A 27,663-nucleotide genomic window follows, 5' to 3' on the forward strand; every position below is an offset into this window, starting at 1 on the left:
GCTGAGAGGCCCAGGAGAGTCTGTCTGTGGCCCAGATCCTGCGTTTCATGGGCGACCCCCACCTGCAAGGAGCCCAAGAGAACGTCTTTGGGAACTACGTTGTGCAGAAAGGTCTGGCAGCGCCCGAGCTGCGGGATGAGATCCTCTCACAACTGGCCAACCAGGTGTGGCACAACCCCAATGCCTACAATGCCGAGCGGGGCTGGCTCTTGCTGGCCGCCTGCCTCAGCGGCTTTGTACCATCCTCGCGCCTCAACAAGTACCTGCTCAAGTGAGTAGACCTGGTGGGATGAGGACGGTGACACTGGTACGAGGCCAGCCAGGAGTGAGGTTTCTGTGCATAGAAGCTCAGGCACAGGGTCAGGGCTGCTCTCCATCTGCACTGGACTTACTCTGGAGGGTAGGAGTTGGGGGAGATTGGGTAAAGGACTTCCAGAATTCAGTGGGCAGCAAAGCCAGGCTGTGGGGAATTGGAACTGAGGCACTGACCTCTCACATCATAGGGATATCGTGGGGTGGTTAGAAGTATAGACTCTGACAGTCTGTGTTCGAGTCCCAGGTCCACCACATCAGAGCTGTGCCACCTTAGGCAAGTTACTTCACCCCTCTGAGCCTCAGTTTCCTCAGTCCGAAATAGGGATAATAAGAGGACCTACTCCATAGGCTGGGTGAGGATAGATGTGAGGTGCCTAGAGCAGACATGGGCGTGTGGTGAGTGTCATGTGGGGATACACACTGGCACCCTGAGGAGGAGAAGGAGGAAGTCATCCTACCGGGTGGTAAGGGTGACTCGCAAGGAAAAGAGCTCAAGCAGGCCCTGAGTGTGAAATCTGGCTGTGACACTCGCCTGCTGTGTGGCCTGGGGCATGTCACTGCTCCTCTCTGAACTCCTTTCCTTACCTACAAGTAGGGATGGTAACAGGACCCACCTTACAGGGTGGCTGTGAGTTACAGAGTTTACAGAGATTTGCCCGGGCCAGTTGCAGTAGGTAGGCTGCTCATTGGCCAGTCTTCTGAATCTCTGGCCATAGGATGGGGCCACATGTCTGTCCAGTCTTCTTGTTGGCACAGCTCCAGGTCCCCTCTTGTGACCACTGTGGTCCTGTGCCACGGCGGCCTCTGGTCACCACCCCAGCTGTTGGGTGGGGGCAAAGAACCAGGGGGCCAGGTGTAAGGAACGCTGCTACTGGCAAGTGTCAGACTCATTGGTCCTGGGCCAACTTGAACCCTCACAGCCTCCTCCTGCAGGTGAGAGCTGGGTGGCAGGCCCAGAGAGGTCAGGTCCCTAGCTGGGGTTGCCTGGTGAAGGGGGGGGGGGCGGAATGTTCCAGAACCCTGTTTCCTGCCCTTGTGGTGCTGCAGAGCCCACCGTGTCAGGGATGTTTTGCTCCAACAAGCTCAGATGTACCATCCTGGAACTGTGCTGGCCTATTCTTGGGCTTCTGTGCTGGTTTGAAATACTTCTGGGCAGCCCGGCCCCCTTTTTTTCAGCCTAGCCTTACAACTCTGGGCTAGTCTGGGGCCTTTTTGGCCTCCCCTTAAAGCTCTGGCCTAGCCTGGGCCTCCCTTAAACTAGCCTCAGGATTTCCCCCCGCCCTGGGCTAGCCTCAGGTTCTTCTTCACTCTGCTCTGACTCCTGCCTGTCAGGTTCGTGTCTGACCACGGACGGAATGGCTTCCAGGCAGTGTGCCAGCAGAGACTCATGCAGGCCATGGGCCGTGCCCAGCAGCAGGGCCCCAGGGCTGCACGGACCTTCCCTCCCACCCAGCTCGAGTGGGTTGCAGCCCAGGAGAAGGCCAGCATGGCTTTGGATGTGGCCTGCTTCAATGGTGAGCTGCCTTGTCCTGCCCTCCCACCCCTCTCAGGGGCAGCAGCTGCAGTCAGCAGGCCCTGGGGTCAGAAGGAGCCACAGGCAGTTCTAGAGCTGGGCAGGTGCCTGCTGGGTGTGCCCCTGAAAAGAGGCCTTTGAGTGTGTGTGTGGGGGGGGGACTTGAAATGAGGGAGAGAGGCTGGGGCAGAGAAGATGCAGCCCCAGGGCCCTGGGCAGGAGTGAGAGCCCAGGAGCAGGAAGCTGGCCTGGGTCCAGCAGCAGACAGGGTCCACCTGCAGATCCAGGCTGAGCCCGGCACCTGCCCTTGCCCCAGGTGACCAGTTCTCCTGCCCAATACACTCCTGGAGCACAGGGGAAGAGGTGGCTGGAGACATTCTGAGGCACAGGTTGGTTCCTGGAGTACCCTGCCCAGCATGCTCTGTGCACCTTGGAAGGAGGGAAGGAGGCCACATTCCCCAAAGGGCCCCATGGGGTCTGCTCTGGTCACACTTGGAGTCTGGGTCATATCCTAGAGTCTCCCCAGGGGTACCCCTTGACTTCATCCCTCATTGATGTCCCTTCATATGCTGTCGCTAGGGGCCTGGCAGACGGCTGGCGGGGCTGGACAGTGGCCATGAAGAATGGGGTCCAGTGGGCAGAGCTGGCAGGCCATGACTATGTGCTGGACCTGGTGTCAGACCTGGAGCTGCTCAGGGACTTCCCACGACAGAAGTCCTACTTCATTGTGGGCGCAGAAGGGCCCGTGGCTGGCAGGGGAGGCCCAAGAGTGTAGGTGGCTACCTGGGCCCCCTTATCCAGATGGCTGCTCTCTGTATAAGACCGTCTTCTGGTTTGCTGGGAGAGGTGGAGTTCTGAACTTAAGCATCCAGGTCCTCAAGGAGGCGGGTCTACCAAAGGGCCCTGCCGTGGTAGGGAGTCATTCAATGCCAGAGTACAGAGGACAATAGGAGGGGGACGTCTGGGAGGCCTGTGTGTCCCCCTGGCGGTCAGATGCTCCATGTCCCCTTTCCCACAGGGTGTTTGGAAACAGTTGGGACTCAGATGAGGATGCGCCCGCAAGGCCCCCGGCACAGAGGCACCTGCCCAAAGTGGCTGACTCCAGAGGGTACTGCAGCCACCAGGAAGACAGTACAAATGGGGAGACTGAGGCCCAGAGAGGGACAACGACCCACCAAGGTCAAGCAGCAGTGGCCACTGTCTCTGGTGGGGAGGGAACCTGGGCCATGAGGGATGATCAGCAGGAGGAAAGAACTTGACTCTTGTGTGTCCTCCCCACTGCCAGACTTGGACGGCCTTGGAGAGCACGCTGTGTCCCACAAGGGACTGGACTGCTACCTGGACAGCCTCTTCGACCCTGTGCTGTCCTACGGGGATGTGGTAGGGATGGGGGTGTATGTGCAGACCACAGGGACAGCATGCACATACCAAGTTCTGCACACCTCTGGGGTGACGGCCTAGGCCCTGGGGTGGCGTGTCTCTTCTGGGGACCCAACAAAGGATGAGGGTGTCCTCTTGGCTGGAGGGGCTCCTGGATAGAGGCCCAGGGCCCCCTGTGGGATACGGCCCTTGGGCACCCTCACTCATTCTGAGAGCCCCAAGGTCAGCCCCTCCATGGTGTGATACCCACCCTGAGCAGTGCATAGCCCCTCTTTGAGCATCGGTTTACTCTTCTGTGAAAGGGTGGTGGTGAGTTGGGAGCTCGAAAGGTGTGGGAGGACAGTGGAAGGAGAGTGGGCTGAGGCTCGGCACACCCCAACGCTTGCCTGCTGGGAGGCCTCTGGGAGGGAGGGGGAGGCTGGTGTCAGGTGCCTGTTGCCTTGCAACCTTGGGAGGACAGCACTGAAGTGATCACTTGAGCCACCCACTGCCCCCAGGACCTGGAAAAGCCAACAGCCATTGCCTACCGGATGAAAGGGGGAAGCCAGCCTGGTGGAGGTGGCAGTAGCAGCACTGAAGACACCCCCAAGAGACCCCCAGAGCCAAAGCCAAGTCAGTGCCTGCCCCAGGGTTGGTTCCAGGGTTGGTTCCAGGGTTGGGCAAAGCTGGGGCCCCCATTGATTCTCTGGGTTCCTTCTCGTGCTAAAATGAAGGCAGCCGCGGGCATGGTGGAGGTAAGACACCAGGGTGGGGTGTGGTAGGAAATTCCTGTTTCCCTCATCTCCTGTGTCTCGGGAATTGCACCCTCTGACCGGCTGTCCCAGTCCCAGGCCTGGATGCCTCCACGCTGGCTCTGCAGCAAGCCTTCATCCACAAACAGGCCGTGCTGCTGGTGAGTGCGCAGGGGCCCCAGTACTGGGGGGGGGGGGGCTGCCCCGGAGCATGGGCCTGCCTGGTGGTCACCACCCCCTCCTCCCAGGCCAGGGAGATGACCCTGCAGGCCATGGCCCTCCAGCAGCAGCCCCTGAGGCCTGGCCCTAGGCACCTTCCTCTAGAGGTGAGTCTGGCCTACCCTCTGAGTGCTATAGGGCATCATGGCGCCTCTCTAAACAAGAACCTCTCAGCCCATCCTGGGCTTCCCTACGAGCAAGCTGGTGTTTCCCAGGCAGCTCACCTCACCCTGCTCTCTACAGAAACCTCTAGCACCAGAGGCATGGCCACAGTCCATCGGCGCTGGGCCCCCGGCCAAGCCCGTGCTCCTGCGCTCCACCCCGAAGCCTTTGGCCCCGGCCCCTCTGGCCAAGGCCCCTAGGCCCCCCACCAAGCCTGTGGCTGCCCCCATTCTAACTCAGGACCAGGCTTCTCCAGAAACCAGTGAGTGTCCTATTCCTATTGGGGATGGTGGGGCTTGCCGGCACGGGACTGGCATGTGTGGCCTCACTCTGTCACCCCTGCCCACAGCACTACCCAGCACGGAGCTAGTCCGGTACTCAACACTCAACTCAGAGCACTTCACGCAGCCCACACAGCAAATCAAGAACATTGTCAGACAGTGCCGACAGCCGGCCCTGGGAGGCCAGCCCCAGGCCCTTAGGTTAGCCCTACACCCCGGCCCCAGACCCCCAACCCTGCAGCCCTGCAGCCCTGCAGCCCTGCAGCCCTGCAGCCCTGCAGCCCTACCGTGGGGTTCTCCTCACTGTGCTTGAGTGCCCAGCAATGGTCAAGGAGTAAGTCTATTTATGCAGATCGTCCCCATGGTCCCTTCTTGTAGAGGGGGCCCAGACTACTTTCTGTTTTTTGCTGTGTGACCTCAGGCCAGTCTCTGATGTGAGAACTTGTCAGGATTCCCATTCATAACAGTGGGGGTGTGGAGGAAGAGGGTCCATATTATAGGAATTTGTGCCTTGGAAGAGGAGCTCAGTGTCCAACCCACCAGGAAGGATGGCAGGCGTGTGTTTGTGAAGAGGCCAGACCCCCATGAGGAAGCCCTGACTATCCTGAAGGAGCAGATGAGCCACAAGGCGGCAGCACCTGGCACCCAGGTGAGGGGCAGCAACTGGTGGGGCCCAGGCAGGTTGGGAGACAAAGGGGGTCTCCAGGGGAGCCTTGGGAACCTACCACCCCTGTAGTCCCTGGCCCTGCCACCTCCCCTGAACGCTGTCTTTGGGGTAGGGACAGGTGTCCAGAGAGGCCGTGGCCCTGGTGAAGCCAGTGACCAGCACCCCAAGGCCACCCATGGGGCCCACTCCAGGTGCGAGCTGGGACAGAGGGAGGGAGGGGCGAGAGGGCCAGTGTCCAAATGCATGAGTCTGTGTGAGCATAGGCGAGTCTGTCTGCGTGTTGGTGGCATGTGTGTTCATGTCTTTGGCCATGCCTACTGTGCGGACATTTGTGTAATTACATCAACAGTTAAATAACACTGATTCCAGGCCAGGCCTACTCTAGCCTTACGAAATCTTCACTAAGAACCTTTGACACTGCACTATCGGCATCTACAGATGGTGCAGTTGGGGGCACAGAGGCACAGATAGGTTCAGTGACTCGCCCAAGATCACGCAGCTCAAAAATGTCAGACTAGGGGGCTAATCTGGGCTGGCCTTCCAACACCACAGTTGGGGCCTTCACCTCTACATCTGCCTCATGGCAGCAGCAGTAATCCTGAGAGAGAGAGAAGCCAGCCCTGCGAGGCCCCGGGCAGAAACACAGCCCCCAGCCTCAGCCCCTCCAACGCTGTGCCTCAGCCTTCCTGGAGCACACCCACTCCACTCTGCTCAGGGCCTTCGTGTGTGCTGGGCCCCTGCTAGAATGTTCTTCCCCAAAAGATTCTGTCATGCCTGGCTGCTTCTTATCATTTAGGTCTCAAATATCACCTCTTCAAAGAGGTCTGCCAGGCCACCTGGACTGAAGGACCCTCACAGACCAGCCCCTGGACTCTTTCCTAAATTACCCAGTTTTATGCCCTCCCCACTGCCCCGCCCCCGGGTAGCTCCTAGCATTAAGAGCTTTGTCATTTTCGAATTGTCTATTTCACTCACACCTGCCAGGAGACCCTAAACTCAAGGTAGGCACCTTGTCTATCCTGTTCACAGTGACATTCCCAGCCCAGGCCAGCACATACTAGTTGCTCTATTTGTGGCGGGCTGTCTTGAGTGTTCCCTGCACGAGTGTGATCAGGTGTGTCTGTGGCCAAGGCTGTGAGATGCCACCCTACCTCTGCCCCTTCCCAAACACGAGTTTGCCTAGAGTCTCCTCACCAGTGGACCCTGCCCCTTCACGCCTCCCCGACTTGCTGTGCTCCCCAGTACTGCCTTCACGGTCGCTGGATCCTGCAGAGGACCCTGTGCAGACACAGCTACACCGCCTCCTCAACCCCAGCTTCTATGGCTACCAGGACACCCCCTGGCAGATCTTCCTGCGCAAAGAGGTGCCTGGAGCCATGGGAGGGGCCGAGTAGGAGCCACTCAGGTGGGGAGCCTGCTTGGGGTGGAGCTGACTGGACACCTGCAGCTGGTAGATAGTCGGGCAGTACCTAGGGGGCGGGGCCAGAGTGAAGCAAAGTGAGGGACCTTTGGAAGGCCCTCACTGAAGCCACTCCCACAGGTATTTTACCCAAAGGACGGCTACAGCCACCCTGTGCAGCTAGATCTCCTGTTCCGGCAGGTGAGGTCCAGTCTTCCCTTTCTGCCTCAGTGTACTCAGCAGGGCAATGGTCACATGGACGAGCTGTCTGTAAATTCTCATGAACTCTTGGAGTTGCATCCTTGGCCATGGTGTGGATGGGAAGCTATTCTGCTGCATCCTATACTCCCTTGATTAGGGTCAACAAGCTCACAGTCCCATCTAACTGGACTCAGTTTGTCCAAGCTAGACAGAGCCCAGAGGGCAAACCCAAGTCCCACTGTCTAGCTTAGGGAACGAAGTCCCGGGGTGGGTGGTGTGACTTACAGAGGTAAGGAGGCAGGAGAGCATCCTTGCTGTGGGTTCTCGTTTACCCAGATGACTCCACAGCTGCATATGCGGGGCCCCCACTTGTCCTAGAACAGCCCAGCCTGGGCTCTCAGATGGGGGTCCCTTGGGCTGCCTGCATTACAGCTCATTCCCACAGATCCTGCATGACACATTCTCCGAGGCCTGCCTGCGCATCTCTGAAGATGAGAGGCTCAAGATGAAGGCCCTGTTTGGTACCACAGTGGGGGACTGGGGTGGGGGGAAGGGGAGGGATGAACCTAGCCCCATTCACCTCCCAGATCCTCCTCGTTGCTCTGCTGCTGGTCTTTCCCATGGACAGGTGACAAGGTTTTTTTGTTTGTTTGTTTTAAGATTTTATTTATTTTCAGAAAGAGGGGAAGGGATGGAGAAAGAGAGGGAGAGAAACATCAGTGTGTGGTTGCCTCTCACGCACGCCCTACTGGGGACCTGGTCCTGGTCCACAACCAAGGCATGTGCCATGACTGGGAATCGAACCTGCAACCTTTTGTTTTGCAGGGCGATGCCCAAACCATTGAGCTATACCAGCCAGGGCTGGGTGGCAAGTCTGACTCCATCTCTGCCTGACAGTCTGGGTGGCCTGGGGCATCTCGTCTGTTTCTGGACATCGGTTTCCCAGTCTGGACACTGAGGACACAGTGGTCACATGTGTTCTTGCTGAGTGTCAGCCTCCCTCTCTGCAACATGGGCCAGCAAGTTATGGGGGAAGGATCCTGACCCAACCTGTTGTCCCTTAGCCCAGAACCAGTTGGACAAGCAGCGGCCCCTGGTGACAGAGAGTGTAAAGCGGGCTGTGGTCAACACTGCACGTGACAGCTGGGAGGTCTACTTCTCCCGCCTCTTCCCTGCCACGGTGCGAGCTACCTGCCAACCTCCCCCTAGCCAGCCCAGTCCAGCCCAGGGGCTTTAAGAACAAGGCTAGAAGACCATCATATGCCCTTGTCCCCACCCCAGGGTAGCGTGGGCACTGGCGTGCAGCTCCTAGCTGTGTCCCACACAGGCATCAAACTCCTGCAGATGGTCAGGGGCAGCCGGGAGTCCAGCGGCCAGCTGCGGGTCCTGCGCACATACAGGTGACTGGCAGGAGGGTGAAAGGAGGCTAGCTGGACACCGGGGCAGGGACTGACTTCAGCCTTTTCTCACTGGCCCTTTCCACAGCCAGTTACCAAGCACCTACAATGTGCCAGGCAGGCTTTGTATTGAGCCCTTTAATCTAGTCGATTTTTGAGATGGGGAAACAGGCTCAGGGAGAGAAGGGGCTTGTCTTGGGTCACAGAGCCTGGAAGTAGATAAGCTTGGAGCCCACCCTGCTAGCTTGCCTGCAGACCAGCCCCGCCCTCACACAGCTCACTGCAGGGGGAGAACTGGGTGGTCAGCGGCCGTGTTCTGGTGCAGCCAGAAAGGGAAGGTTGCTCCAGTGTGAGACCATGAGGCCGCCCAAGTCCCAAGGCCACTGCCTGCCAGCAGTGCTTTTGTACTTTACAGCATGGGACAGAAACAGAGGCTGGCTCACTTCGAAAGAAGGAGAGAATTTGGTCAATGAGTGAGAGACAGATTTGGCGGGGTTTTTCCCCCTCTTTTTCTTTTTAAGAGAGAGAGGGAGGGAGAGAGAAACATCAATTTGTTGTTCTACTTATTTATGTGTTCATTGGTTGACTCCTGTATGTGCCCTGACTGGAGATTGAACCTGCAACCTTGACGTATCAGGACGAGACTCTAACCAACAGAGCTACCCAGCCAGGGCCTGAAATATAGATTTGTATAGGCAAATCCTGGGAGACTTGGTCACAGGGCAGATAAATACACAAATAGCAGAGAGTGGGGAGGGCCTGGGATGTTGTTGGTGCAAAGGGCAGTAGGCAATGAGCTGGAGCCACAGAGTGATCAAGAAGGGGAGGCTGGGGAGTTCCTGGGGTACCAGGGGTGCTGGTGTGGGGGGGGCTGAGGTGGGGCTGGGTTTTAGCAGTGGGACAGGGCAAGGGCAAAGGAGCCAGATGGGTGGAGTCCAGGGTGTCCCTCTAGTGACAGGCTCCTGCCCTCATGTCTCCATCTCGCCCTCCAGCTTTGCAGACATCCTGTTTGTGACTATCCCCTCCCAGAACATGCTAGAGTTCAACTTAGCCAGTGAGAAGGTCATCCTCTTCTCAGCTCGAGCTCACCAGGTCAAGACCCTAGTGGATGACTTCATCCTGGAGCTGAAGAAGGTCAGGGTCTCCTACAGATGTTTCCTCCTGCAGCAGCCGAGGGCTCTCCCACCCGGGATACATCTCTGCCACGCCTGTCTGGGAAGTGCATGTGTGCGTGTGTCAGTGGCCGTGTCCATAGACTTCTGTAGGCCTTCAGGCCTGTGCTCAGGACATGCCTTCCACCTGGGATGCCTTTTTGCCTCTGCCAACCCCTTCCAAACCCTTTGCCAGTGCTCTCGGCAAGGGTGTCAAGGCATCTCCTCTGACTCTGCTGCAGTTGTGCTCCTCACCCTCCTGCAGTGACCGTACTGCCCCCCACTGCTCACTGCAGTGGCTGTCCACCCTCCACTCTCCCTCCAGACAGGGCAGCCCCCTGGGCAAAGAACAGGTTATTTCTACCTCAGGCCCAGCACCTGGCCTCGGTGCAGAAGCTTCGGGGAGGAGGGGATCAGGCACACACAAGGGCTCTGACATGTATCAGACTCAGACCTCTGACCCTCTGCAAGATCGTCCCTTCCACCTGGAATGCCCCGCCCTCCTTCACCTAGAAAATGTTCTCTGTTGGATTGGGGAGGAATGCCCATGGGGGCAGGGGAGTGGCCCCCGGCCTCTGGGAGGAATGGGGAGGCACTGTAGCACCTGCCCCTGGTTGACCCAGGATTCGGACTACGTGGTTGCTGTGAGAAACTTCCTGCCCGAGGACCCATCGCTGCTGGCCTTCCACAAGGGTGACATCATCCACCTGCAGCCCCTGGAACCACCTCGAATGGGTCGGTGCCACAGGATGGGGTGGGTATGAGAGGAGGAGGCTGAGCAAGGGGCCTTCCTGGCAGTTGCTGACGTGAGCCTGGGCCACAGGCTACAGTGCTGGCTGTGTTGTCCGCAAGAAGGTTGTGTACCTGGAGGAGCTGCAGCGTAGAGGCCCTGACTTCGGTAGGTGTCCCAGCCTCCTGTGCTCCAAAACCTGGAACCTCCCAACAGTGCCTACCTTGCCTCGTGCACTCATACTGCATAAGCAGGATGGGCGTTTCTCAGGCCCCAGAGGGGTCTGGCCTGGCCAGGTCTCCTAAGGTGACTCCTAGTGGCCTGCCAGCCAGCTGTCTGCCTGCATATCTGGCTGAAGGGTCTCTGTGGACATTAGTGTTTCCATGTTCATGCCAAAGTGCTGCTGTACTTCCCACTGAGGGCATGCCTTCCCTTCCCCAAGCCTCCGGCCTCTTCATCTGTACAGGGGTTCCAAGGTGGGCCTCCGCATGGTGCTTTAGGGAGTGGCCAGATTACTTGAGGATCCCTAAGTCCCAAGAGGAGACCCTCCTGTTTGCCTCAGACTCCTTCCCCTCACCCTAGGTTGGAGGTTTGGGACCATCCACGGTCGAGTAGGACACTTCCCTTCCGAGCTGGTGCAGCCTGTGGCTGCCCCCGACTTCCTGCAGCTGCCCTCGGAGCCCAGCCGGCGTCTTGCTGCTGCCATAGCTGCTGCCGTGGCCTCCACGGCTGCTGCCTGGGAGGTGGGCCGTAGGAGAGAGGTGAGACCCATGGGGCCAGGCCACCTGGGTGGAGACAGCAAGGGGTCATCTTTACTGGAGGTGGATGAGAACAAGGTCTGCCTATGGCATTGGACAGTTCTGGGGTGGGGTGCATCTGATAGGGATGGTCAGGCGTGTGGCCTGTGAGATACGACCAGAGATGGTTGGGGGTGTGGCCAAAAGGGCTAGAGAAGAGTGGAGTCAGCAGAAAGGTTATGACTGGACCCATGTGGCAGGATGAGGCCAGGTGAGTGGGGCAAAGATGGAGTGAGGTAATGCTAAGTTCTAAGGGGCAAGGTGAGCCCAATCAGGTAGCTGGGGCTGCCAATCCTGGGCAAAGTTGGGTTGAGTGGTGGGGCATGGCCAAGTGGGTCAGGGGCTGAGGTCAGCTGGGCATGGTGGGTGTGGCCTGGTGGAGTGGGCAAGGCAGCAGGAAGGGCAGCCCGAGATGTCTGAGCACCGTCAGCTGGGGCCATGTTGAGTCGACTTGGACTGGGGTGCAGGAGGTGGCCAGGTGGAGGACAGGCCCTCCTACCCCCTGCCCTCCTGCAGGGTTCCCCCACCAGGTCTGGCTCAGTTGGCCATGGGGAGGATGGCCTGGCTCTCTCACCACACACAATGCTGGAATTTGCCCAGAAGTATTTCCGAGACCCTCGGAGGAGGCCCCAGTGAGTGGTGACCCCACCCCTCATCCCTACCCTGAGGAGGTCCTGTGGGCTTCTTGCAGCTGTCCCAGTGGGGAGGCCCCACTTCTGGTGAGGGGAGGAGAAGCCACCCAGCTGTGAGGCCTACCTGCAGCCTAGGATTCTGGGAGCCTTCCTATCTGGTCAGCTGACATTGGGTCAGGAATATTCCCACGTGGGAAAAGGGAAAAAGCATGTGGCCAGAGCCTCGGAGGAGGCCAGTGTTCTGCAAGTCTACTTCCTGTTGTAGGGATGGCCTCAGGCTGAAATCCAAGGAGGGCCGGGAATCCAGAACCTTGGAGGACATGCTATGCTTCACCAAGGTGCCCAGCCCCAGGCCTCAGTTTCCTCATCTGTAAAATGGTGGTGCAGGCCCCTGGGGCAAACAGCCTTGTCCCCAGAGAGACCCCACCTTCAGCACCCTGAGTGCCTAAGAATGGCATCCATCCCCAGTGTTGCCTGTCTCCCTTTTCCTGGATTGGACCCTCCTGTCATGAAACAGGGCCCAGTATACAGCACTCCTCCCTTCAGACATGCCCTTCCCCCATCATGACGCAGCTCCTCCCCTTGCAGACTCCGCTCCAGGAATCCCTCATCGAGCTCAGTGACAGCAGCCTCAACAAGATGGCCACGGACATGTTCCTAGGTGTGCTGGTGGGGCTTCGGCAGGGGCTCCGGGCAGGCGCAGGCAGGACCCACACTGACCCCTGCTCGTCAGCACTCCTCTGTGCCTCACGTGCTCCTCCTCCCCCAACTCAGACATGGGGCACCTTCAAGAGAAGAGAACCCCCCAGCTGCCCCTGCCTACAGCCTGTCAGAGAGAGGCCTGACCCTGGGGTCCCCTGAGGTGGGTGGGCGGCTGGGGGTCTGGTGGCCTGAGTCGGGTAGGTATTTCCTGCAGCTGTCATGCGGTTCATGGGGGATGCCCCACTGAAGGGCCAGAGCGAACTGGATGTGCTTTGCACCCTCCTGCAGGTCAGTTCAGCCCACTTTGCCAGAGGCTCTCTTTTCTGTTCTGTGGCTCAGTTTCCCCATGTGCCAGCCAGAGTTGCAGGACTATGGAGTGGGCAGCTTCCTGAGTGGCTCAAAGTGGGGTGCATCCCGCTGGTGGGGAGGGGCCTGGAGAAGGAATACCAGGTAGATCTATGAGTGCCCACTGTATTCTTATGTGCCTGACATGTGGCACATGAACTGGCCTGTCCTCCTACAGCTGTGCAGGGACCATGAGGTCATGCAGGACGAATGTTACTGCCAAGTGGTGAAGCAGATCACAAACAACACCAGCACCAAGCAGTGAGTGAGCTGGGCATTCACCCCTGTCTTCTCCTCCTCCGCTGTGTCCATGTCCAGGAGGGGCAGTTCAGCCTCCACTTCCCTGACCTGTCCCTTCCTGGGTCCCTTCCCCAGTCCTCTTCTTCACTTGGTAGGTGAAGCATGTCTGTTTGGAATGGCTTGGTCTGAGACAAGCCACTCCTGCTCTTAAGTTTCTTTTAATTTTTTTTTTTTTTATTTTATTTAGTTATTTTTCGTAAGTTTTTTTTATTTCCCATCCCAGCCCCTCTATGCGCACGGAGCTTCAGTTTTCTCTCTCTGCAAAATGGCAATGATTGTGTTTGAAACCAGGTTCTTGGACTCACATGTGATCAATTAGACCTCATTTAAGCAACATAGGGTCCAATAACTGGAAAGTTCAGTATGTGACTTCAGGCAAAGCTAGACCCAGGTGATACCAGGAGCCGGCTTCCTCCATCCCCTGGCCCTGTTTTCCTCTGTGTGGATATCATTCCCAAGCAGCGTCTCCTGTAGATCGGCGAGGTATTTCCCAGTTTAGGAATCCCAGGGAAAGCAACATTGACCCAATATTTGCAGCAAAATTCCCAAATCCTGTGTTGTTGGCCTGACTTGATCACACATGTGTCTGTCCCTAAACAAACCACAATGGTTGTAATTGCATGAATCTAGGTCATATTCCTGTCCCCAAACCAATCACCATAGCCAGATGGAAGCTAAACTCTAATTTGGCCAGACCTGTCCTGACTGGTGTGGCTCAGCTGGTTGGGTGTCGTACCACAAAGCAAAATGTCACCAATTTGATTCCCAGTCAACCTAGGGCACATGCCTAGGTTGTAGGTTCGGTACCTGGTCGGGGCATGAGCGAGGCAACCAATTGATGTCTCTCTCACATCGATGTTTCTCTCCCTCTCTTTCTCCCTCTCTTCTCCTCTCTCTAAAAATAAATAAACTATTGTATTTTGTCATGTATAATGTGTACCTTTTTTGGCCCAAATTTTTGAGGGGAAAAAAATAAGGATGCACATTGTACATGGGTAGCACCGATTCTGTATCTATATAAATGTTAATTTTAATTTTTCTATTTTTTAAAGATTTTATTTATTTATTTTTTTTTAGAGAGAAGGGAAGGGAGGGAGAAAGAGAGTGAAAGAAACACCAGTGTGTTGATTGTTTGCCTTTCGCATGCCCCACACCGGGGCCCAGGCACGTGCCCTGACTGGAAAACGGAGTGGCGACCTCTGGTTCACAGGCCAGCACTCCATCCACTGAGCTACACCAGCCAGGGCTAATTCTTTTATTTATGCTCATGCATTAAAAATGTAACTCTAGAAAGTAATATGATATCCATATGCAAAATGATACCCTAGAATATAATCATTGGTTTTATTTCTAAATATAATTAAATAATTTAAAAATTAAAAGATTTTTTCCTGAAAGCTTGGGCCCAAAATGTGGGTGTGCATTAATATACCCAAAATGCAGTAATTAACGATCGTGTGGCCAGACCTGGCCCTCACGCCCGTCTCCACGGCACACAGACTTGGGGGGGGGGGTTCTCCACAGGAGCGGAGTGTTGCTCCAGAAACCCTCACCCCAGGGCCGTGTGAAGGCGAGCTGGGCTCACACAGGAGCAGCACGTAGCAAGTGCCCAAAGTGTGTGCTGCTCTTGTTACCTCTGGTCCCACGGTCCTGTCTCCATCCCTGCTTCCTCCTCCACTTGCTCTCCACCCACCTGGGAATTTTAGAGCCACTCAGCCGTGTCCCTGTCCCCCACCCTGACCACAGGCTCTACCTACCATTCCCTCTGCACAGCCCTGGCAGGTTCCCTTTTGCCCTCCTCCAAGGACCCTCACCAGAGGCCTGTCCAGAGAGATTCGACCAGGGAAGGTATTTCTTTGTGCACGTCAGGAGCCACATCTCCTTCCTTCCCTGCCTCCCACCTTGGCTTCCCAAGCAGAACATACCTTCTGAGTGGTTTTGGGACCACCAGTTCTGCTTTCACCAGGCAGAAAAGTACATCCTCATAACACAGGAGCTGCCTGAAAACCAGAAACCTCCAGCCCCATCCCAGGAGACTCTTGACATGCTGTGGCCACCTGTGATATGGTCCTATATGTGTGTTCTTACAGGGACAGCTGCCAGCGAGGCTGGAGGCTGCTGTACATTGTAGCTGCCTACCATGGCTGCTCTGAGGTCCTCCAGCCACACCTCGTTCACTTCCTCCAAGATGTGAGCCAGACCCCAGGCCTGCCGTTCCAGGGTGAGGGGCCAACAGCAAGTGGGGACCCACCTACCCAGGCAGCCAGCAGGCGTAGCTTACTAAACACCTGCAGGGGGCCCATGGGGCCGATGGGGTGGGCTGTCTGATTGGTGGGGGAGGCCAGCGTGTTCCCAGAGGAGCTGTTGCTCTGGGCAGGCATTTCTTGGTGGGCTGAGTGGCACTCAGGAGCAAAGGCCTGGAGGTGGGCAATCATGGAATGTGGAAGGAGAGGGCCAGGCCTGGGGTACCAAGGTGAAGCCCCACTTCTCTGGTCTTTGAAGCCCACAGGGATCTTAAGGGGGCCCAGGTAGGGGTGGCCCAAAGCCCATGGCAGGGTATCAGCCTTTGTCCACTTCAGAAAGGCCATGGCCCCTGTGGTCACTGCAGCAGCTGCAAAAGAGATGGGAGGGTCTCCCTCTCTCTACCTTTGAACCCTCCTCTTTAATTTGATTGACAAACACTCCCAGGTTCAGTGGTGAATGGGCTTAGCTCTGAGGAAGTGCCCTCAGAGCCTCGAGGACCACTGAACATGCCCTAGGAGTCTGGATTTGACCCTCTCCAGAGCAGGGTGAGAGCCCTGCCCATTCGGGGAACTGGAGAGCATATGAAGGGGCCTCTGCACTGGGACCCTGGGGGTGGGAGGGTGGTGTCCTGGCTGGCAGAGGCAGAGACAAATCACAGTCACAGAGTCTACTGGGGGCCAGCTCCCCAGTCAACAGCTTACGGGGCTGGAACTATTTCCAGGACTCATAAGTAGCCAAGGGAACTGTGGCCTAAATAGAAGGCCTGAACCATATAGAATATGGATTCAAATCCAGCACTCAGACTGCAGCCCGTGACCTTGGGCACATCTCTGCCCTTCTTGGAACTTTTTCCTCAACTATCAAATTGGACAGTAAAAGCTCATCCCACAGGTTGTGTAGAGAACCCCATGGGCTGGTGGCTGGTGGCCAGAGGGGCCCCTTTCTCCCACTTTCTACCCTGGCCAACGCTTTGACTCCATCTTTGTAGGAATCGCCAAGGCTTGTGAGCAGAACCTACAGAAAACCTTGTGCTTCGGGGGCCGCCTGGAGCTCCCTAGCAGCATGGAGCTTCGGGCCTTGCTGGTGAGTGTGCAGAGGGATGGGGGTTGGGGTGAGCGTGAGACCCTGTCGTGTGTTCAGGCGCATGCAGAGGGGCCTGTCCCATGCAGGGACCCAAACGTCTTGGCTTAGGGACTCCCATGGCAGGGGACAACACTGGCCCAGATCCCTTGGCTCAGCCTGTCTTGTCTCCTCACAGGCAGGCCGCAGCTCCAAGAGGCAACTCTTTTACCTCCCCGGGGGCCTCGAACGCCATCTGAAAATCAAAACATGCACCGTAAGTGAGGGAACGGCTCCAAGAGGTAGCTGCTAGAGAGGCAGGGACACCCAGTCTCCAGAGTGGGCCTCCAAGGGTACTGAGCCCCTCCCAGGCTCTCACACAGCCCCACAACGTGGGACTTCTTTCTCAGGGGAGCAGACTGAGCCTTGGGGAGGTGGAGCTTCCAGCTCAGGGTCAGACTGCAAATAAGGGACGAACCTGCACCTCTCAGACTCCAAAAGCTGTCTTTGCCCCCTGTGTAAGGAGAATTCTCAGAGACCTTAGAGGGTCCTCACCTGTGTGCAGAGGCCCCGAGGAACTCTGCCCACAGTCTCCTGCCTGGGGGCGGGGAGCTGGGGGACAGAGGTCAGCTTGGCTGTCACAGCCTCATTGCCCCACTCCAGGTGGCCCTGGATGTGGTGAAGGAGATTTGTGCTGAGATGGCTCTGACACGCCCTGAGGCCTTTGATGAGTATGTCATCTTTCTTGTCACCAACCGAGGTGAGTGGCCAGGAGGACTGAGCATGATGCACTCATGCCCACCACGTGGCCTGTGGGGTCCAGGCCAGGTGTCACTTCCTGCCAGAAGCCACCGCCCCCCACGAGAATAGGCCGCTTCTGGGCACCAAGCCCCCTAGCCCTCGGTCTGTCCCTCTCTGCTCTGTGTGCAAATGTTCCTCGTCTCCCCCACGGGGAGTTCGTGGAGGGCAGGGTACTCTGACTTCTCCCTCTGCCCCTCGGGGTCTGCTCACTGGGCCCTGCCTTCACGGGGTTTCCATCCTAGGGTGCTTTCCCTTCATGGGCCCTGACTCCTGGAACACACAGATCGGAGAGCTCCTCCCTTGGTTTCACTGGGTCCTTCTCGTGTGGGCCAAAGCCCCTTCCACCTGCTGTTCACTGACTCTAGACAGTGGTCTGGTTGGCTCCATCCACTCCCAACCAGTTCCCCCACTGCCACCTTGCCCTTGAACCATGTGTTTGTCTCTAGCCCCACTTGCCCAGAGTCTAGCCAAGACACATCAGAAGAAGGCTATGATAAAACAACCCTAATAACTGTCATTTATGGAGCAGATACTACATCCCAAGCAAAGTTCAAAGTGTTTAGTTCTATCATCTCCTTTAACCCCCACAACAACCCTATGCAATGGAGACTATTGTCATCCCCACCGACAGATGAGGAAACCGAGGCCTACAGAGGGTGCAGTGCTTTCCTAGTGCTGCTGTAACAAACCACCATATACCTGGGGGCTTAAAACAACACTTGTTTATCATCTTTCAATTCTGGAGGCCAGAAGTCCTGAAATCCGTGTCATTGGGGTTGGTCCCTTCGGGTGGCTCCAGGGGAGAAACTGGCCTCTTGCCTTTTCCAGCTTGTAGAGGCTGTCCCCATTCTCTGGCCCACAGCCCTTCCTCCATCTTCATCATCTGTCTCTCTCCTCTCCACTCTCTTTCTTACAAGGTCCCTTGAGATTTCACTGGGTCTACTTGGATGGCCTAGGATAACCCGAGACCCTTAACTTAGTCACTTTTGCAAAGTGCCTTTTGCCATGAGGGTGACATGTTCACAGGTTCCAGGGGTGAGCACACGGAGGTCTTCGGGGAAGGGCCATTCATCAGCCTATCATGGAGACTAAGGGACTTACCTAAGATCACAAAGTTAGGATGGGAACCCAGGCAGTCTGGCTCGAGAGCCCCCCCACCTGGCTTTGGTAAAATTTTACTCAAGGTGCAGGATGAGGAGCAGAAATGTCAGTGCAGAAAATAAAAACCTGAGCCTTTCCTGCAGGATCGGACCCACTCAGTGCTAGACCCTAGTTCTCCCAGCCCCCTGCCCACTCAGGTGTCCAGCAGGGCTCTCTCCTGAAGGAGTTCTGCCAAAAGGCACCCACTGGGTCTCACATCTGAGGCCTGCCTCACTTCTCCTTATCCCTAACCACTGCTGAAAATGAACTGTGCTTTCTCTGAGCATAACCCAATATGCTTGCCTACATCTGGGGGGCTGGAGCTTGGAATGGGAGGTATTCTGCATCTGCAGTCATCAACAGTGCCCAAACCCAGGGCACCCTGTTCCATAACATGCTCTCCTGGGCTAAGGACACCACGTTCCAAAGCAGGGAGGGGACTTATCTGAGGTGATGCTCTTGTGGTGTCAGGTTGTGGTGTGTACACTCACTCTGTACAGGCACACTCGGCCACACGCATGCCCCCACCCAGCTGCCACTGGCTCTCCACAGGCCAGCATGTGTGCCCACTCAGCTGCCGCACCTACATTCTGGACGTAGCCTCAGAGATGGAGCAGTTGGATGGTGGCTACATGCTCTGGTTCCGGCGTGTGCTCTGGGATCGGCCACTCAAGTTTGAGAACGAGCTATACGTGACCATGCACTTTAACCAGGTCAGCAGGTGTGGGCCACTCTGACGCTCTGGCCCCTTCCAGTCTCCCCCTCAAACTGCACAGCCTGGTATTTGAGGCCTTCATGATGCAGATAGTCCCTGCTGACATTTCTAGTGCTGGTCCCCCTGCTCCCCTGCATGGTCTCCTTGGGGGGCAGCCAAATGACGTGACCCTCCCCCACCACTTAGTCTCAGACCTGCGCAAGTGCTATCGCTCTGCCTGGCCTGCCTGGCCTATGTCTCTGCCTTTCTAAACCCTCCCTAGCAAAGCTGCCTCAAAAGCACCTCTACCAGGTAGTTCTGACTTCCCCTTTTCTCCTGACTTTCCCCTCCTGGGAGCACATGGCCTGACCCTCTCTCAAACGCCTGGACAGGCCTTGGCTAACACTTGTCTTTGTGTTATTCCCCTTTGACACCTGGGCCTCTAAGTCAGGATCCTGGCGTTTACAGAGTCTGTTTATTCCCTCCTATGCTAACATTTGTGGAAGTGCTTGGACAGGCAGTAGTTTTTTTGTGGAACTGTTACCAAAGATTCTGTGATTCCAAGTACAAAATATGGTCACTTGGCTTTTGTGGCCACATGGCGTCGCTGTTGCCAACCATCCCGCAAGCAGTCCACTGCAGTATTACTCTAGGTGGGGCCTACAGGCCAGCAGCATCCCTTGGATACTTGTTAAAATGCTAATCCTTAAGCCTTGCCCCAGATCTAGTGAACCAGAGTCTTGGGGTGCAGCCCATGACTGTTTTAGTGACTCCAACAGGTTCAGTTTTCAGTAACCCCAGCCCAGCAGACACCCATACACTGTGGAATTGGTACCCACGTCCCCCAGTTGCTGTGGTGGCTCCCCCAGCCCCTGTGACCCATGCCCCAGTGCATGCCTGCCTGCAGTCCCTCATGGAGTACGCCCCCCACAGGTGCTGCCCGACTACCTGAAGGGCCTCTTCAGCAGCACACCGGCCTGCCAGCCCAGGGAACAACAACTGCTGCAAGCATCGAAGCTGGCTTCACTGCAGCACCGGGCCAAAGACCACACCTACCCCCCCAGTGTGTGAGCACCTGCCCACCTGCCAGCCCCCGCTCCGAGTTCCTCAGAGCTGATGTACCAGGCCAGGGGTGGTGCCCTGCCCCGCTTGCCCTAGCAGGCCGTCTGGGGAGGGGCTGACATCCTGCAGCTCGCCCTGTGAGCTGGGACCCCTCCTCCTCCCACAACAGGCTGCTCCCAGCTGGTATTAGTGGCTCAGAGCATATTTAATGAAAAGGCTTTCAGGACACGGCCATGCAAAAATATCTGGCTGCAAAAACGTTCACCATGGTGTTGTGTCCAACAATAAATAGGACATTCCTCAAACACTCTAAGTCCTGAGTGCTAGACAGCCTGTCACCTGATGTCCTCAAAGAGGTGATGAATCAGTCCTTCTTAGACTTGTTCTCAGGACCTTTTACTCTCTAACAATAGGACTCCGAAGAGCTTTTGTTTATGTGGGTTGTATCTATTGATATATTTACCATATTCAAAATGAAAACTGAGAAACAATTTAAAATATTCATTAATTAATTAATTTAAAACTAAGGATAATTAATATTACATGTTAATATAAATAACTAATAATTATAATATATAAGTAATAGTTATAACACAAATAATATAAACTAATATTACATTTTAATATTAATAACTTATGAGCAAAAACTGTATCTTCAAAAAAATTTACTGAGAAGAGTGGCACTATTTTGCATGATGTAAATGTCTTTATCTTCCGGCTCAGCAGCAGACAGCTGTGTTCTCACATCGGCTTCTGCAGTCAGCCTGCTGTGGTCTTATGTCATGTAGCCCCAGGCCAGTTCCACTGTGCACTTGTGAAAGAGCAAGACGGAGAAAGCAAATAACATCTTAGTGTTATTATGGAAGTGTCTTTGACCTCCCAGGCCCTCAGCCACATGTGGAACACCCCTGATGTGAATGATAGTAAGATAATGTAGGTACAGGGTACGTCCTAGTGCTCATGATGCAGTAAGGGCTCAGTGTGTCAGACTTTTATGTTATAGTTTTAAGTGAAAAGCACAGAAAGCACATAAAAGTATATCTCAATCCTGAATAAAAATAATTATTGAGTTCTTACTTTTTGCAAGGCACACTCTGTATGCATGTTCTCAGCTAATCTTCCCAATTGCACTTTATTTTCCCCTTATACAGATAAGGCAACTGAGGCCCAGAAAGGTCACATGGCTTACTGAAGCTTACCCAGCTAATAGGTGCGGGGAGGGCCAGGATGCAAACGTGGGGAGGCTGGGTCCAGAAGCCAGGCTCTTACCCCAACAGTGTAAAGAAGGAAAGATGTGCCGGGATAGTGGAGGTGTCTCTTGGAGGAGGGAGTGTCCCTGATTTTCTGCCAGCCTTTTCCCAGTATGTAGCCCAGGGTATCCGGGAATGGCTGGGACTGCTGTTGGAATTTTCTGGGTGTTCCAAGGCAAAGGAGCTGCCCAGAAGAAGCCAGCATGTCAGAAGGGACTGGAGGGGGGATGGGGAGCTGGTGGCCCTGCAAGGAGGGGCCCCAGCATTCTTCTGCCCCATACTGACCAGTGCTGGTGGTGGCTTTGCCCACCCTGGTCCTTCCACCCCTGCCACTCCATTCTGTGCTTCTCACCCCTCCAGCCTGGGCTTCTCCTTGTGAGTAGGCACTGAAAAGGAAGAACCCACCTTGGATTCAAGTCTCAGCCCTGACTCAGACTTCCACTTGGTTACTGTGTGACCTTGGACTAGTCAGTGAACTTCTCAGAGCCTCAGTTCCCTCATCTTCCAACAGGAAGCCTAGTGGTTCTGGCCAGCGCTATTGAGCACCTTCTGTGTGCCAGGGTACCATGCAAGCACTTTATACCCATTCTCAACCCACCTGCACTCCCCAGCAGTTAGCCTTCCAGGGAGGAATCCAATCTGTTTTGCACACTGCCTGCAGTGAGGACTGAATGAGACTGTGTGTGCAGAGCACGTGTGGTGGCAGGTGCTCAGGACTGCTTTGCCTTCCACATCCAGACGGGAGGTCCAGGAGTATGTCCCAGCCCAGCTCTACCACACCATGACCGGCTCAGCCTGGCTCAACTTGGTCAGCCAGCACTGGCAGCAGACTCAAGCACTCAGCCCCCACCAGGCCCGTGCCCAGTTTCTGGGTAAGAGTCCAGGGCTGGGAGAGGTGCCCCTGGGGGGCTTTGCTGAGGAGGGGGCCATAGAGGATGGAAACAGAGGCACCATTTTTGGTGTTAGTTAAGCTGGACTGCCTGGAAAGAATACCTTTCTCACCAAGGCACCGCCCAGACTCTGGACAGAGCCTTGGCAGAGAGGGCTGGCAGCCAGGGAGAAGAGTTGCAAGTATGGGAGTGGGGGGTGGAAGGCATGGAGGCCGAGGTGAGAGGCTTGAGGGACAGAGGACTGTAGCTGGTCGCAGCAGGGAAGATGAGGGCTGCAGGAGGATATGCAGTTGAGGGCCCTGGCTGTCACTGATGAGCCTCTCACGCTGAGTGTGTCTCTCCCACCCCAGGCCTCCTCAGCGCCTCAGCCATGTTTGGCTCCTCCTTCTTCTTCATCCAGAGCTGCAGCAACCTTGCTGTGCCAGCCCCCAGCATCCTTGCTGTCAACCAGAATGGCCTCAACTTCCTCAGCATCAACACCCACGTGAGTAGCCTCAGCCTGCTTGATGATCATCCCCTCTTCTCTGAGACCCACCCCTCAGAGGGACTGAGATCTCCAGTGGTGGAATCCCACCCATTTACAACTGGTGACCTTGGGCATGTCTCAGACGCTTCTCTGAGCCTCATTTCCTCATCTGGAATGTGGGAATTAAAGAACCCACCCAATGGGGCTGTCATGAAGGTAAAACATGTTAAACACTCAACTAATGTCTTAATCACCTGGGGCAGTCATAACAAAGTACTGCAGACTGGGGCCTTTGGCAACAGAAATCAGCTGTAATTGTCTCAACAGTTCTGGAGGCTGGACATACAAGACCCAGTGCCTGGCTCCCTCTGCGGCCCTCCCCTCGGCTTGTACAAGCCGCCCTCTCCACGTGTTCCCGTCACCCGCTCTCCCTCTGCGTGCATGTTCCTGGTGTCTGGGTTTTGTACACGTTTCCTCTTCTCATACAGACACAAGTCAGACTGCATTAGGGCCCACTTGAACGGCCTCATCTTAATAGAATCACCTCTTTAGAGGCCCTGTCTCCAAACACAGTCACATTCTTGCAGTGTGGGGGTTTAGGGCTTCAACATATGGGACTGGGGCAACACAAGTCCATAACAAATAGGACCTGTTGTCTGCCTTTAAGTTCTTCCAGAAGTGGGCCTGGACATGAGGATGGGGCAAATGGTTCACTTGGAGGGGACTCTGGGAAGCCCTGGTGTGAGGAAGGGAAATCAGGAGGGAATCTCACATACCTTGGGCAGAACATACTAGAAACAAGTTGCCACTGTGGCACTAGTCCAGCTGATGCCTTGGGAGACGGCATGGAATACACCCTACAGAAGACACCCTCTGGCCTGGTATCTAGCCACTATGTCCCCATCTGTCACTAATCCGGGCATTAACTCTCAAAGCTCTGGCTTTCCTTGCATGTGCTCTGAGCTTGTTCCTGGAGCTAAGCCCCAAAGGGGTGCAGGTATTAAGAAGCAGCTTTGACATGAAGGTTAGGGTACTACCAACACCTACAGTGCCCCAGCATCCCCAGCATTTAGAGGAGTGCCTGGCATGTTGTAGACGTGTGCACAAGTGTGTGTTGAATCAGTTTTACAGGTGAGATCCAGAGAAGTATAATGATGACTTGCTCCAAGTCATTGGGGAACTGGTATTCACCCGGGGCTGTCCTGCCTCCTATTGATCTGGTCTGCAGGGGAGGGATCAGGGTGGGTAAGATTGTCCCACACATAAGTGTGTCTGCCCCTCCCCCCAGGAGCTGATGGTGAAGTTCCCCCTGAAGGAGATCCAGTCCACATGGACCCAACGGCCCACAGCCAGCTCCAGCTACCCCTACGTGGAGATCGTGCTGGGGGATGTGGCCGCCCAGTGCACCATGCAGCTGCAGCTGGAGCAGGTGGGCCCTGCCTCAGCACCCAGGCCTTGTCACCCAGCCCCTCACTCCCTTATTTCACTCACTAGGTTCTTCTATGGGTCTAGCTCCAAAATAGGTCAGCTCCTGGCTGGGCCACAGGAAACACCCTGCCCAGTGCAGTGGACAGAATGAACCCAGCACTGCACAGACTGCAGGTTATCAGAGTGATCTCCCAGCAATGTCTGGTTGGTGGGATCATGGGAAAGGGCCCAGGTTATTTGCAGAATAGTGAGTAGTATGCTAGGGAACTGGGAGACACAGCTAGGGCAGGAGAGATCGTGAAGGTCCTTGAATGCCAATCTAAGAACTTGGGGCTTTCTATCTCCTGAGGACACTTGAAGGTGGGTGAACAAGCAGCAACACAGAGTTTGAAGACACCTGGGCTAAGACTTGGAGATAAATTATGGGGCCTGGGATTGAGGGTAGGGACAGTGGGGCCCCCATGTGACATACAGGGAAACAGGCCCCCTGCCCTGTCCCTTCTCATAGTTGCAGCAACTGTGGCTGCTCCTTAAAAGGCATGACTGACTGCTGGGCTCCTAAGTGTTACAGCTCCCTGTGGAGGTGAGGGAGCAGGACAAGAGTTCTCATCCCATTGAAAGAGGATTCAGGCTTGCAGATGGAGCAGAATTGGGGTGGGTTGCCCAGGACAACCCAGGTGGGTTGCCCCTCCTGCCAGGGCCTGCCTGGAAGAAGCTGATTTCCCATAGCAAGAGAGAGGGGCTCCCACTACCCCGGCCCTGATTCTGAGGAACAGGCCAGGGCAGAGTCCCTCAGAGATGCTGCAACTAACTCAGGACCAGCCCCCACCCCCTACCCTGTCTGCTTCCTACTGTTTCCCAGTTTCGCCCCTGCAGAGGCCACAACTCTGGCCTTACGCTCTGGCCCAGTCTGCTTCCCCAGGCCCTCCTCTCAAAGCTCCCACCACAGGGAACCTCCTCCCTCAGACCTGCTGACCACCTGCTCCTTCTTGGATCCTTTCCTGGTACCTCCTCCCTGGACGGCCTTTAATTGTTGCTGAGTCTGGGCCTTTCCCCCAGTACCCCCTCTAGCACCGAGGCTTCCACAACCATTTGCTGTGACAGCCCCCATATTCCTGTCTCCTGCCCCGACCCCCTCAGCATTTCCTTGGAGACCAGCAGGCTTTGCTACCTTACCTCCCAACCCTCCCGGGAGCCCTCCCTATCCCTGACCCCTCCTCTCAAGATCTCTGTGGCCCTCTGCTCTCATCCCTTGCCCCAGCTACCCTGGCCTTTTCCAGCTCCCTGATGACAAGATCACCCTCCCCTCCCTGCCCAAACCCTTTGTACTCATTGTCCCCTCTACCTGGAATGCTTGCCTCACACCACCCCACCCAGTAATCACAGGACTCTCTCTCTCCCTTTGTTCTAGTTTCATCACAAACATCACCTTCTTCTAGAAGGCTTCCCTGCCCCTTCTCCCTGGTAATCCTCTCTTCCTGCCTTGGTAGCCCTCACTATGGCCTGCAAATCGCGTAGTTATTTACTTATTGTCTGTCTCCCCCAGCAGAATGTCAGCTACACACCGGCAGGGCTGTGTCCCTCTTGTTATCCATAACACTGGGCTCGGCACAGTAATGCTCAGTGAATGGATGGGTGGACCAAAGGGGCCTTTCTGACTTCCCCACTTCCTTGCAGCACCCCACCCCCACCCCCTTATGTTGCCACCTCCGCCTCTTGCATGTGTGTATTACAGGGGGGCACATTCATTCATTTGAGTGTCATTCATAACCACTGAGCAGGCTCTGAGCAGGGATACTGAAGTGACTGAAACCCCCTCAGGCTTGGCCCTCACTGAGCCCCAAGTCTCATGGAGGGAACAGATATCAAAGAATTTCTCAGATAAACCAGGAAGACCAGTGCCAAGAGGGTACATTTGAGCTACCTGGGAAGTCATGGAAAAGGCTTCCAGGAAGTAGTGACATCTGAGTGCAGCACTGACACAGCTCACAGACCTGGGTCCCTATCCTGCCTACCTCTGACAGGCTGTGCGAGGGCACCTGAAGCAACCCTGCTTCTCCCTGGGCCTCAGTCCCCACCCCGTCAGGTGAGGCAATAACCCCAGGGAGATCTGGAGCGCTGCAGCAAGTGCGCAGAAGTTGCTGGGAGGGAGGCTCTCTCTGCCCATTAGCTGAAGGGTCCCCCAGGTTGGGACAGGCCCAGCTCACCTCAGCAGAAAGCAGCTGAGTGCAACCTTGGGCCTCCTCCCACCTGGGTTCAAATCTGCACCACCTACCTGCTGTGAGGTCTGGGGTAAGTGGCTTCATGGCTCTGTCCTCAGCTTCCTCACCAGTGGGATGGGATCTAAGAGTATCTACCCCATTGGGACACTGTGAGGACTGGCAGGGGTAGTACTCAGGACAATACCTGACACACAGTTGCCACTCCGTAAGTGCTGCCCTCCTCCTTTCTGCCCTCTCTGAGCAGCTCTTGCTGGCCCAGGGCATTCCCAGGGGGATTCCAGTTGGCTGCGGCCTGAGAACTGCGCTCACAGATGGATTTTCCATTGTTCCCTGCTGCTCCAATCCCCCACCTTAGTAGCCCTCAGGCTGGGTCACCCCTTATTCTGGGCTGTGGGTGCCAGATGGTAACCATGGTCACACATAGTTAGCAACTTACCATTTATGGACTGGATTAATATTTTTAAAATCTTAAAGGATTTACACAAACAAAACCCCATGGAATCCTCACCACAGTCCTGGTAAACTGAGACCCCACAGATGAGGCCTGAGGCTCAGGGAGAAGCAGCAGACCCCAGGTTACATAGGTTACACAGGTCACACGCAGCAAAGCTGGCAGGTGCTCTTGCTCTCCTGCTTGCTTTCCCCTTCCATCAGACAGCCCAGCTGTCCTCCTTCCAGCTTCTCATGCCCCTCCCAGGGCCTCGGGGGGCTGGGGAGGCTGGCCTCCATCTCTCACCAGCCTCTTGCCAAACGTGGCTCTCCACTGTTTCTGCTGTAGGGCCTGGAGCTGTGTCGAGTGGTGGCCGTGCACGTGGAGAACCTGCTCAGTGCCAGGGAGAAGCAGCTCACGCTGCCCCCCAGTGAGATCACACTGCTTTGACCTGGGCCCCAGCCCTGCAGCTAGCCTCTGCCGGAAGGCTTGCTCTGTGGACCCAGGAGAGTCACTGGGTCTCTCTGGGCCAGTTACCCCTGTAAGGACCAAAACCTTGGGGGAGACCAAGAGGTGGCAGGAGGAATGACCCAAGTCCCCAGGAACCCAAGACCCATCTAGAGTTTGGATGGAGTCAAAACATACAATCTTGGGTCAGATAGCAGGAGGAACTTCCATAGTCTGCCCCATGGGGCCTCCCACCACATACACACTGCAGGCCCTGCCCAACTCCCACCTGTGTCAGGGAAGCCACAAACCTGGATGAACTGGACTGTGCCTTTGGTGTGATGCATGTGATGTTCAAATTTGCTCCACATCTCAGCTCCTCACCTGTCCTTGGGTGCTGGCTGCACTGCCACTCAGCTTGGATTCATGACCCTTGGTCATTCCCGTGCAAATAAAAGTGCACCTAGCACCCGTTCCTCCATGGAGTTGCTGGGGGGCTGGAAAACAAGTCTGAGGGAGGGGGCAGGAGTTGGAGGCCTAGTCGTGCCTGACTCACTGCCAGTGAACAGAACTTGTAGCAGAGACATCTGTCCTTACCTCTCCCTGCA

At 55.8% G+C, this 27,663-nt stretch overlaps 1 protein-coding gene across 1 annotated transcript in view; it reads left to right on the forward strand.

Annotated features, from left to right (window-relative positions):
- The window catches only part of MYO15A (myosin XVA), a 54,426-nt gene extending 27,090 nt beyond the window's left edge, over positions 1-27,336 (forward strand). The window contains exons 29-65 of the mRNA XM_053665699.1: positions 36-271; positions 1,648-1,829; positions 2,145-2,217; positions 2,408-2,599; positions 2,847-3,007; positions 3,114-3,208; positions 3,706-3,820; positions 4,033-4,100; positions 4,188-4,265; positions 4,402-4,582; positions 4,670-4,802; positions 5,145-5,250; positions 5,387-5,459; positions 6,511-6,632; positions 6,809-6,868; positions 7,314-7,389; positions 7,933-8,048; positions 8,150-8,268; positions 9,258-9,399; positions 10,040-10,151; positions 10,240-10,314; positions 10,729-10,907; positions 11,460-11,575; positions 11,841-11,913; positions 12,164-12,236; positions 12,492-12,565; positions 12,801-12,883; positions 15,013-15,143; positions 16,155-16,249; positions 16,425-16,502; positions 16,889-16,985; positions 18,719-18,879; positions 19,794-19,927; positions 21,911-22,044; positions 22,413-22,546; positions 23,817-23,957; positions 26,957-27,336. Of these exons, the coding sequence (XP_053521674.1) occupies positions 36-271; positions 1,648-1,829; positions 2,145-2,217; positions 2,408-2,599; positions 2,847-3,007; positions 3,114-3,208; positions 3,706-3,820; positions 4,033-4,100; positions 4,188-4,265; positions 4,402-4,582; positions 4,670-4,802; positions 5,145-5,250; positions 5,387-5,459; positions 6,511-6,632; positions 6,809-6,868; positions 7,314-7,389; positions 7,933-8,048; positions 8,150-8,268; positions 9,258-9,399; positions 10,040-10,151; positions 10,240-10,314; positions 10,729-10,907; positions 11,460-11,575; positions 11,841-11,913; positions 12,164-12,236; positions 12,492-12,565; positions 12,801-12,883; positions 15,013-15,143; positions 16,155-16,249; positions 16,425-16,502; positions 16,889-16,985; positions 18,719-18,879; positions 19,794-19,927; positions 21,911-22,044; positions 22,413-22,546; positions 23,817-23,957; positions 26,957-27,058 (4,320 nt within the window). The 3' untranslated portion in view covers positions 27,059-27,336. The remainder of the gene's footprint in view (positions 1-35; positions 272-1,647; positions 1,830-2,144; positions 2,218-2,407; positions 2,600-2,846; positions 3,008-3,113; positions 3,209-3,705; positions 3,821-4,032; positions 4,101-4,187; positions 4,266-4,401; positions 4,583-4,669; positions 4,803-5,144; positions 5,251-5,386; positions 5,460-6,510; positions 6,633-6,808; positions 6,869-7,313; positions 7,390-7,932; positions 8,049-8,149; positions 8,269-9,257; positions 9,400-10,039; positions 10,152-10,239; positions 10,315-10,728; positions 10,908-11,459; positions 11,576-11,840; positions 11,914-12,163; positions 12,237-12,491; positions 12,566-12,800; positions 12,884-15,012; positions 15,144-16,154; positions 16,250-16,424; positions 16,503-16,888; positions 16,986-18,718; positions 18,880-19,793; positions 19,928-21,910; positions 22,045-22,412; positions 22,547-23,816; positions 23,958-26,956) is intronic.
- The last annotated feature ends 327 nt before the right edge of the window (positions 27,337-27,663 follow it).

Source organism: Artibeus jamaicensis, unplaced genomic scaffold, assembly GCF_021234435.1.
Source record: "Artibeus jamaicensis isolate MK-2021 breed Jamaican fruit bat unplaced genomic scaffold, CSHL_Jam_final contig_419, whole genome shotgun sequence".
Taxonomy (NCBI): domain Eukaryota; kingdom Metazoa; phylum Chordata; class Mammalia; order Chiroptera; family Phyllostomidae; genus Artibeus; species Artibeus jamaicensis.